General features: G+C 43.4%; 1 protein-coding gene across 2 annotated transcripts in view; it reads left to right on the plus strand.

Annotated features, from left to right (window-relative positions):
* Nucleotides 1–9,207, plus strand: part of HAO2 (hydroxyacid oxidase 2) — a 32,148-nt gene extending 22,941 nt beyond the window's left edge. For both annotated transcript variants that reach the window (XM_039499475.1, XM_039499483.1), the window contains exons 6-8: nt 2,538–2,696; nt 5,526–5,595; nt 8,936–9,207. In XM_039499475.1, the coding sequence (XP_039355409.1) occupies nt 2,538–2,696; nt 5,526–5,595; nt 8,936–8,991 (285 nt within the window). In that variant the 3' untranslated portion in view covers nt 8,992–9,207. The remainder of the gene's footprint in view (nt 1–2,537; nt 2,697–5,525; nt 5,596–8,935) is intronic.
* Nucleotides 9,208–11,561: the final 2,354 nt, after the last annotated feature.

An 11,561-nucleotide genomic window follows, 5' to 3' on the forward strand; every position in this document is an offset into this window, starting at 1 on the left:
GTACCAGTGAATTCAGCTCAGTAACCTGCATTTAGATTCTTAAGGGAATCAAAAATTAACTCTGACATTCCACAGTGGAGAGAGGCATAGGTGGAACTGGTGCTTCTGGCTCACACAAGGAGCCTACACCACCAAATACAGATCTCTGTCCCCAGCCTCTTTCTCTCTTGATTGGGTTTTGGAACCCATGTCCCTTGTCTAGCAAGTGCTATTTAGTTGACAATGAAACCCTCTATCATAAGACAGTTTTGTAGTTCCTCATTTACTTAATCGGGATGACAACATTTTATTGCTCCTGCCCCAATAACAACAAAATTGGGGCTCCCATAGCTGTGAAAATAACCATCCCAGGCTGCTTTGCGGTATGCTAAGTGGGGTGGGAGTGCCCATGCAAATAACTGAAATGCTAATACGAATATTTGAAACTTCTTTCCGCACTCCCCATAATCTACCACCAGATGTCATTGTAGAGCTCATCCTGACTCTGCTTACACTAGCAAGGAGGATTTGGACCGGCTGCCTCTGCCTGCCCTTGGGCTGCCCCCTGCACCCCCAGTACCTATTCGGCCTTCCACCAGGCCACAGTCTGGAGATTTCCAGGTCAGAGCTCCCCAACTCCCTGGGTCTTCCCTCAGCCCTGCTCCAGCTCAGGTACCCAGGTGCACTCCCCAGCAACCAGGCTCTTCTTCTTCCTCTAAAGGCAGGGAGAGAGAGTATCTGTCTCAGCATCTGACTCAAAGCCTTTTTATAAAGGCTGGCTGTGGTCTGTATGGGGCATGGCTCCCAGCTGTGCCTACTTCCCCAATCAGCCTGTGAGCGGCGTGCCCCAGCCACAGCCCTCTGTTGAGCTGTTTTAAGCCCCTCATGTCCGGAGCAGGTGACCATCCTGTTACACAGTTAATAACTGCTTCTTGGAACAGCTAGTCCTGGAACCCATAAGAGGAGAAGCAATTCTTGATTTTTTCCTCAGTGGTGCATAGGATCTGATCCAAGATGTGAATATAGCTGAACCACTGGTAATAGCAACCATAATCTAATTAAATTTAACATCTTTATAGGGAGAAAATACCAAAAAAACCCCACCCCAGTAGCATTTAACTTCAAAAAGGGAACTACAAAAAAACAGAGGAAGTTAGTTAAATGAACATTAAAAGGAACAGTCACAAGTGTGAAATGTCTGCAAGCTGCATGGATAATTTTTAAAAACATCAAAATAGAGGCTCACACTATATGTATACCCCCAATTAAAAGAAACAGCAAGAGTACCAAAAAAATGCCACCATGGCTAAACAACAGAGTAAAAGAGGAGGCTAGGGAGAATAAGACATCCTTTAAGAATTGGAAGTCAAATCCTTCTGAGGAAAATAGAAAGGAACATAAACTCTGGCAAGTCAAGTGTAAAAATACAATTAGGCAGGCCAAAAAAGAATTTGAAGAGCACTTTGCAAAAGACACAAAAACTAAAAGCAACAACATTTTAAGTACATCAGAAGCAGGAAGCCTGTTAAACAATCAGTGGAGCCACTGGACAATGGAGGTGCTAAAGGAGCACTCAAGATAGACAAGGCTGTTGCAGAGAAGCTAATTGAATTCTTTGCATCAATCTTCACTGCAGAGCAGAGTATATGGGGGAGGTTCTCGTATCCAAACCATTCTTTTTAGGTGACAAATCTGAGGAACTGTCTCTGACTGAGAAGTTAATAGAAGAGATTTTGGAGCAATATTGATAGATTAAAAAGTAATATGTCATCAGCACCAGATGGTATTCACCCAAGAGTTCTGAAGGAACTGAAATAAAAAATTGCAGAACTACTAACTCTGGTATGCAACCTAGCACTTAAATCAGCTTCTGTACCAGATGATTGGAGGATAGCTAACATAATGCTGATCTTTTAAAAAGTCTCCAGAGGTGATCCTGGCAATTACGGGCCAGTAAGCTTAACTTCAGCACAGGCACATTAGTTGAAACTATAGTGAAGAACAGAATTATCGGACAGATAGGTAAGCATGATATGTTGGGGAAGAGTCAACACGGCTTTTGTGAATTCTTTGAAGGGATCAACAAGTATGTGGACAAGGCTGATCCAGTGGATATAGAGTGGTTACACTTTCAAAAAGCCTTTGACATGCTCCCTCACCAAAGACTCCTAAGCAAAGTAAGCAGTCATGGGTCCTCTTATGGATCAGTAACCAGTTAAAAGATAGAAACAATAGGTGGGAATAAATGGTCAGGTTTCACAGTGGAGAAGTAAAGAAAACCCTAGCCTTTTTTTGCTGAAAAATTCCCTTTTTTCTCCCTCAGCTTTTTTTTTTACAAATATTTTTCTCTTTTATCATTTACTTTCTATTTTCAAAATAAGAAATTTTCAAAAATGGTTTATTTTTACATTTTGTATTATGAGGTGCATTGTTTAATTTCAGTTTAAAAGAACATAAGCAGTTACAGAAGGTCTTACATGTTTGTACCCCCACCCTTCTCTTCTTACATCTTTCTCTAAGAATCAAAGTTCTATGTAGAAGTATCTGTTTCTTTTCAGATTGATGCTCTGATTGAAATTGTAGACACAGTGCAAGGTAGAGCTGAAGTTTATTTGGACGGTGGAATACGAACAGGAAGTGATGTATTAAAGGCACTGGCACTCGGAGCAAAATGTGTCTTCCTTGGAAGGCCAGCTTTATGGGGTCTGACCTACAAGGTGAATGAGGAAATGTGGGGTTTGTACATGCACTCATTCTCATATGCACAAACATTGGGTTACTGACAGAGCTGGGAGGGATATTTTTTCCAGTGAAAAAATTAAACAAAAATGAAATATTTTTAATTTTCATTGTAACGTTTCTCTGAAAATTTTCAGGCTTTTGTTCTTTCAATGGAAACGCAAAACATTTACTCAAAACCAAATATTTTGCACAGACAAAATGCCATTTTCTGTCAATGGACATTTCTCTGGAAAATTTTTCACCAGCTCTAGTTACTGATAAAGGAAGAAGTTGCAGATAAGCAGTGTTCACCCTGAGTAAAAGATTCCAACTCTCCAGATGGTAGGTTAGCTTGCTCTGTGACATAATTTTCCCAACTCTTGTGATTTCATGAGGAGTCTTGTGATCACTGAGAATTTCAGCTTTTTTTTAAAAAGTATATTTATAGAGCTCATGGCTATGAAGAGAGATATGAAAATGTAAAATCTAAAGACTCAAAAACCAAAAAAGAAAAAAACAAGAACCCAAAATGTATTTATAAAAAAAACCTTGACTTTTAAGCCAATCATATGATTTTGGGGGGCCTGCCTCATGATATATGAAAGCCTGGGCTTGGCAGTACTGGTGATATAGAGACAGGTCTCCTCATTCAGCTATAAAGTTTAATAGCTCCATATTTAGATACATTTAGGTGCATTTTGTCAAATATTTGTACCTGCCGAAACTGATGGCATTTTAGCCTGGTGAAACATTTTGATGTTAAAGAGACAGTGACTGCTAGATTTTTGAAAGGTACAGTATTTTGGCACTAAAAGATGGTGCCTAGTGGGATTTTACAAAGTGCTTAAGTCACTTTGGAAAACAGGACTTAGGTTCCTAAGTCACTTAGATTTTTTTTTAATTTACCCAGGGTCACCTTACATTTAAAAAAAAATTACCTAACAAACAATCCAAGATTTGGTATAGTATCCATTGTAAAGCATGTCATGAAACCTTTTCTAAAACCACTGTTTTCTGCTACTGTGCTGAAGTTTAAAAGGGTCTTTTGGGCAGGACCAACCACACTATCTTTCCTTAATGTGCTCAAGCCTGCTACCATTTCTATTCCAGTGTCAGCTTTGCTGCTCCAATAATACTATCAAACTCAAGCATTCAAAAACATTGAGTAGACCCCAAAAATCATAAGGCTGGCTTAAATCATGAGATTTTTTTTTAAAATCTAGTAAAATCTGGGTTCTTTTTATTTGTCTTCTGGCTTTTGAACCTTTTGGGTTCACATTTTCACAATCATGAGGGCTGGAAACATTTTTTCCTTTAAATGAAATCTAAGATTGTGATGCAGTGTTGCAGGGCCGCCCAGAGATTCCGGGGGCCCGGGGTCTTCGGCGGTGGGGGGCCCCTGCTTCGGCGGTAAGTCGGCGGCGGGGGCCCCTTCCGTTCCGGGACCCGCCACCAAAGTGCCCCAAAGACCCCCGCCGCCGAATTACCGCCGAAGCGGGACCCGCTGCCGAAGTGCAGCCCCCACCGCGGGTCTTTGGGGCACTTCGGCGACGGGTCCCAGAATGGAAGGACCTCCCCCCCCCGCCGCCGAATTACCGCCGAAGACCCGGCTGCACTCCGGCGGCGGGTCCAGCTTCGGCGGTAATTCGGCAGCGGGGGGGTCCTTCTGTCCCGGAGAGGAAGGACCCCCCGCCAGTGAAGACCGGGAGCGAAGAAGCTCCGGGGGCCCGGGCCCCGCGAGAGTTTTCCGGGGCCCCCGGAGCGAGTGAAGGACCCCGCTCCAGGGGCCCCGAAAAACTCTCGTGGGGGCCCCTGCTTGGCCCGAGGCCTGGGGCAAATTGCCCCACTTGCCCCCCCCTCTGGGCGGCCCTGCAGTGTTGTGTTTCTAGCTACTGGGGCTTTCAGAAAAATAGCAGACTTGTGATAAACTTTCAAGAATTGGCAGCACTGCTTCTGTTGCGAGTAAATACTGTACTAAAGGGATGTGGAAAAGGGTGTTGGTGAGCTCCGTGCCCCCCTCCCAGGCAATGCATAAGAGTAACACGTGGGATTTTCAGATTTGCCTAAAGGAGGTAGGCACCCAACTCCCAGTGAAGGGGAATGTGTGTTGGGTGCCGTGCCTCACTAACGTGCTTCTGAAGATCTCTTTCCATGTAATTTTGCTAGTGTATGAGACAGAAAATGCAAATGACCATCAATGAAAGAGAGACATTGACATCACTAAGTATTGTGAAATGTAAAACTGAAATTAGAGAAAAATAATTTTCTCTAATACCTTTCAGTTACGGTGATATAGAACAGTATAGAAAAAAACGGTGGACAAAATGTTCAAATGGAAATGTGATTTTCAAGTTGTTGGCACCACTTTTACAGAAGAAAATGTACACTGCACTATTTTTAGGATCCATAACTTTTATCTGAAAAACCTATATCTTCCAAAATGTAAAGTGCTCAGGACCTTATTGAGCACTAAGTGCATTCAACATTTAAAGTTTTGAAACAAAGGCATTAGAAGAAGTTATCTGAAAGCACACTACAAAAAAACCCCAAAAAAACAAAAAACCCACCTCACACATCCGGAAAATGTCTGAGTTGAAAAACAGCTCAATTTTTTTTCTTCATTCAGATACAGCACAAAAAGTGAACATATCTAAATTAACTTCTTGTGAACTAAAATATCCATAAACCTAAGAAGCCATCTATCTGAGTGTCTAAAAATTGGCACTGCTCTAAGGAGCTGTCCCGACTTTCATAGTAAATGCTCTTTGCTGTGTTGCTCTGTGACTGCATTCCTCTTACCTTCACTGCTTTCTCTGTTTGAATAGGGCGAAGAAGGGCTTCGAGAAGTTTTGCAGATTTTACATGATGAATTTCGTTTGTCAATGGCCCTGGCTGGTAAGAATTTTTTGCTGTTTGATTAGTAATTAACGAGAAGCAGTATTGCCACCTTTAGAGTGAGCACAAAGGCACCACATGCAAACAGATGGATCAAATCAAAGTGAGGAGGTTTGTAAAAGGACTGCTCAGTGCAACAAAAATAATTCTATTCACAGGATTTCAGGCTTGTTGCTTTATATGACTGCATCAAAACAGAGTGGGTAGAAAAACTCTCACTGACTAAAATAGGAAGTAAGGCAGGGTACAGCCTGCCTCCATCCCATAGTACTGTGGACAACCCAATTAAGTCTATCATGAGGTATAAGCACCTGAAGGATAATAGGATTATAAGGAATAGTCAGCATGTATTTGTCAAGAATAAAACATGCCAAATAAACTTACTTTCCTTCTTTAACAGGGTTACTGGCCTAGTGGATGGGGAGAAGCACTAGGCATGATATACCTTGATTTTAACAAGGCTTTTAACACAGTTCTGAATTCTCATAAGCCAACTAGGGAAACATGGTCTAGATGAAATTACTATAAGGTGGGTGCACAACTGATTGAAGGAATGTACGCAAAGAGTATTTATCAATGGCTTGTTGTCCAACTGGGAGGACACATCTAGTGGAATCTCACAGGGGTCAGTCCTATGTCCAGCACTATTCAATATTTTCATTAATGACTTGGTTAAGGGAGAGGAGAATATGCGTATAAAATTTTCAGATGACACCAAGCAGGAAAGGTTGAAAGCACTTTGGAGGAAAGGTTTAAAATTCAAAATGACCATGACAAATTGGACAACTGGTCTGAATTCAACAAGATAAAATCCAACAATGACAAGTACAAAATACTTCACTTAGGAAGGAAAAACCAAACGTACAATGACAAAATGAGGAATAATTATGTAGGTGGTCGTACTGCTAAAACAGATCTGGGGGTTATAGTAATTCACAAATTGAATGTGAGTGAATGAGTTGTCAATAAGAACAGGAGTACTTGTGGCACCTCAATGGGATGCATCTGCAAAAAGGGCTAATATGATTCTTGGATGTATTAACAGGAGTGTTATATGTAAGATACAGGAGATAATTGTTCTGCTCTAATCAGCACTGGTGTAGTCCCAGCTGGAGTCCTATGGCCAATTCTGGGCACCACACTTTAGAAAAGATTGGACGAAGTGGAAAGAGTACAGAGGAGAGGAACAAAAATGATAAAAGGTTTAGAAAACCTGACCAATGAGGAAAGGTTAAAAAAACTGGGCATATTTAGTCTTGAGACAAGAAGACTAAGGGAGGACTTAATAACAGTCTTCCAATATGTTAGTGGCTGTTATAAAGAGGATGGTGATCAATGTTCTCCATATCCACTGAAGGTAGCACAAGATGTGATTGGCTTCATCTGCAGCAAGGGAGATTTAGGTTAGATATTAGGAAAAACTTTCTCACTCTAAGGGTAGTTAAGATCTGGAACAGGCTTCCAAGGGAGTATGTGGTCCCCATCATTGGAAGCTTTTAAAAATAAGTAGGAGAAACACCTCTCAGGGATGATCTAGGTTCACTTGGCCCTGCAACACTGCAGGGGACTGGGCTGGATGACTACTCAAGGTCCCTTCCAGTCCTCCATTTCTGTGATTCTATGACCACTTTACTACAAGGGTATAGTGGTTAGATCAGGGAACTGGGGATCAGGATTAAAGCATTAGAACCATGCTGGTTTCAGTTGTTAGGGTTCATGAAAACCCTCTTTCATTTTTGCTTCACATGGGTTCACATACTTTGAGTTTTGTGAGAAAGTGGGCTGAAACTACTTTTTTACCTGGTTTGGGTTAAAACCATGCAAAACCACTGACCAGAGCTAAGCAAAAATTGGAATTTCCATCCATTCTGATATTTCAACATTTCGTTTAATCCTAAATTGGAATGCACTGTAGTTCACTAGTACTGTAGCTCATGAGGCAACAGTGTATATTGCAGTACTGATGGTGTTGGCTGTTACAATTGCATATAATATGATTTACTTTTATCTTTTTCCTTTAAAAAAACAAAGAATTTACAACATAAAAGCTACATTCAAAGTAAATTATGGAGTTTTCAAAGTCAAGCGCTTGAAAGTTAGGAAATGCCAGAATTAAGGATGTCCATGTCACCTTAATTTGGCCCCCTGTGCGTATGCATTCTGATAGTCTTTAACTACCTCATCACAGACTGTACTATTTTTTTGCACAGGATCCTTGTCTCATTCAGTGCACAGCATGGATGGTGCTGAGGGAATGTGACAGCTGCTCAATACTTTTTTTTTATGACCTCTGGTCAATGTGTGGCCCCAGACTCTGTTTACTGCACACCGTCTGAACCCCGGACTGGACACATAAATATTTATTTCCTCGTGGACTTTTCTGTGGCACTCACCATTGTAGTGTTGGACTGTTTCAAAAACATTAATTTCCCTGTAAGAGAAGAAAATACCATCACCTCCACTTTACACATGGGAGAACAGAAACAAAGAGGCTTGCCTAAGACAACACATTGAAACTTTGGCAAGGACTAGAAATCCGTGATCATTCCACCAGAGCACACAATCTTACTGCCAAAAAGATTGAGCATCCACTACTTTCATTAACATCAGTTGCAGTCATAAGTGCTCAGGAGTTTGAAAATCATGCCCCAGGATCGCAAGTTAGGCTTGCTGAAAATAAGAGACACACCATGATTGGCCACCTGCAAAATTTTTAGTTTAAGTCATTTGCACAGCATTATATAGGAAGTCTGCCAGCTAGCCAGGGATAAAAATCCAAATCTGGGCAGCATTCAACTGTCTTAACTATGAGACCATTCTTTCCTTGCCTGCATGTGTTTGCCTCTACTCCATCCATCCTGTGCACTGAGTGAGGCATTTTTGCCTGTGGAAATAATAGTATGTGATCACATAATTAAAGACTGTATCATAATGCATGTGCCCAAGGGGGCCAAAATTTAAATTATGCGGTCAGTCTTAATTCTGGCATTTCCTAATTTTTGTATGTTTGATTTTTGCAAACTTAATATTATTTACAAAGTAGGTTTTTGGTATGTAATTATTATTTATGGTACATTAGTGTCTAGAACCCTGAACATGCCAGGTGCTGAACGTACACTTAGAAAACTCTGCCAAGTTTACAAGCTAAAACAAGAGTTTTATTGTTCCCATTTTATAGATGGAGAACTGAGACAGATTAAGTGGCTTGCTCCTGGTCACACAGGAAGTCTGTAGCACAGCCAGGAATATAACCCAGACCTCCCAAGACTTAGCTCAGTGCCTTAACCATAGACCATTCTTTCTCTCAATAGTCATTTTTTAACCCTGTATTTTATTTCAGGCTGTCACAATGTCTCAGGAATCGGCCGAAACCTGGTTCAGTTCTCCAAGTTGTAAATGGCTCAAGCAATGCCTACTAACCAGATAAATGGAAGCAGCTCCTGATAACTATCAAAGCTTTGAGTGTCCTCCGTAACAGACTCCCAGCTGTTCCACTGTCCCCCAACAAGCACCCCAGTTCCCCTTAAGCTGTTGAATTCCACCCCCTATGCTACAGGATTATTCCGATTTTACAGAAACCGGTTATTTAAAACAGATTGTATAAAGTCGAGTGCACGCGGCCACACTAAGCACATTAATTTGGCGGTGTGCATCCATGTACCGAGGCTAGTGTCAATTTCTGGAGCGTTGCACTGTGGGTAGCTATCCCATAGTTCCCGAAGTCTCCCCCGCCCATTGGAATTCTGGGTTGAGATCCCAATGCCTGATGGGGCAAAAAACATTGTCGCGGGTGGTTCTGGGTACAGCCTCACCCCTCCCTCCGTGCAAGTAGCAGACAACCGTTTCGCGCCTTTTTCCCTGCGTGAACTGTGCAGACGCCATAGCACGGCAAGCATGGACCCTGCTCAGCTCAAGACAGCAATCATGGACATTGTAAACACCTCGCGCATTCTCGTGCAGTCAATGCTGAACCAGGATCTGCAAAACCAGTCGAGGAGGAGGCGGCTACGGCAGCGCGGTGATGAGGACATGGACACAGAATTCTCTCAAACCGCGGGCCCCTGCGCTTTGGAGATCCTGATGGTAATGGGGCAGGTTTCAGCCATTGAATGCCGATTTTGGGCCCGGGAAACAAGCACAGACTGGTGGGACCGCATAGTGTTGCAGGTGTAGGACGATTCCCAGTGGCTGCGAAACTTTCGCATGCATAAGGGCACTTTCATGGAACTTTGTGACTTGCTTTCCCCTGCCCTGAAACACCAGAATACCAAGATGAGAGCAGCCCTCACAGTAGAGAAGCGAGTGGCGATAGCCCTCTGGAAGCTTGCAACGCCAGACAGCTACCGGTCAGTTGGGAATCAGTTTGGAGTGGGCAAATCTACTGTGGGGGCTGCTGTGATGCAAGTAGCCAAAGCAGTCATTAAGCTGCTGATACGAAAGGTTGTGACTCTGGGAAATGTGCAGGTCATAGTGGATGGCTTTGCTGCAATGGGATTCCCTAACTGTGGTGGGGCGATAGATGGAACACATATCCCTATCTTGGCACCGGAGCACCAGGGCACCCATGACATAAACCGCAAGGGGTACTTTTCCATGGTTCTGCAAGCACTGGTGGATCACAAGGGACGTTTCACCAACATCCATGTGGGATGGCCGGGAAGGGTTCATGACGCTCGCATCTTCAGGAACACTACTCTGTTTAAATGGCTGTAGCAGGGGAATTACTTCCCAGACCAGAAAATAACAGTTGGGGATGTTGAAATGCCTGTAGTTATCCTGGGGGACCCAGCCTACCCCTTGATACCATGGCTCATGAAGCCATACACAGGCAGCTTGGACAGTAGTCAGGAGCTGTTCAACTACAGGCTGAGCAAGTGCAGAATGTTGGTAGAATGTGCATTTGGCCATTTAAAGGCGCGCTGGCGCACATTACTGACTCGCTCAGACCTCAGCCAAACCAATGTCCCCATTGTTATTGCTGCTTGCTGTGTGCTCCACAATCTCTGTGAGAGTAAGGGGGAGACCTTTATGGCGGGGTGGGAGGCTGAGGCAAATCACCTGGCCGCTGATTACGCGCAGCCAGACACCAGGGCGATTAGAAGAGCACACCAGGAAGCGGTGCACATCAGAGAAGCTTTGAAAACCAGTTTCATCATGGGCCAGGGTACGGTGTGACTGTTGTGTTTGTTTCTCCTTGATGAAACCACCCCCCTTGATTGACTCATTCCCTGTAAGCCACCCAGCCTCCCGCTTCGATTACCGCTTGCTTCCTAAGGAAATAAAGTCACTATTGTTTAAAAATCATATATTCTTCATTATTTAATTATAAAAAGAGGGAGAGAACTGACAAGGTAGCCCGGGTGGGGTTTGGGAGGAGGATAGGAGGGAAGGAAAAGGCCACTAAAAATTTTTCAAAATAATGACAGCCTTTTGGTTGTGCTGTCCACTGGGTGGAATGGGTGGGTGCATGGAGCCTCCCCCCCTCCCCGTGTTCTTAGTTGTCTGGTGGGTGAGGAGGCTAAGGAACATGGTGGGGGGGGAGGGCGGTTATACAGGGGCTGCAGCGGCACTCTGTGATCCTGCTGCTGTTCCTGAAGCTCCACCAGACGCCAGAGCATGTCCGTTTGATCACGCAGCAGCCCCAGAGTTGCATCATGCCTCCTCTGATCTTCCTGCCACCACCTCTCATCTCGAGCGTCTCTTCTCGCCTCACGTTCACTGGAATCTTTCCTGTACTTTGATACCACGTCCTTCCACTCATTCAGATGAGCTCTTTCATTGTGGGTCACTTCCATGATTTCCGAGAACATTTTGTCTTGCGTCTTTTTTTTCCGCCGCCTTATCTGAGAGCCTTCGGGACGGAGGAGGGAAACTTGAAAAATTTGCAGCTGCAGGAGGGAGGGAAAAAAGGGAGAGAAGTATTTAAAAAGATACATTTTACAGAACAATGGTTATACTCTTTCACG

The sequence above is a fragment of the Mauremys reevesii genome, linkage group 1, assembly GCF_016161935.1.
Source record: "Mauremys reevesii isolate NIE-2019 linkage group 1, ASM1616193v1, whole genome shotgun sequence".
Taxonomy (NCBI): Eukaryota; Metazoa; Chordata; order Testudines; family Geoemydidae; genus Mauremys; species Mauremys reevesii.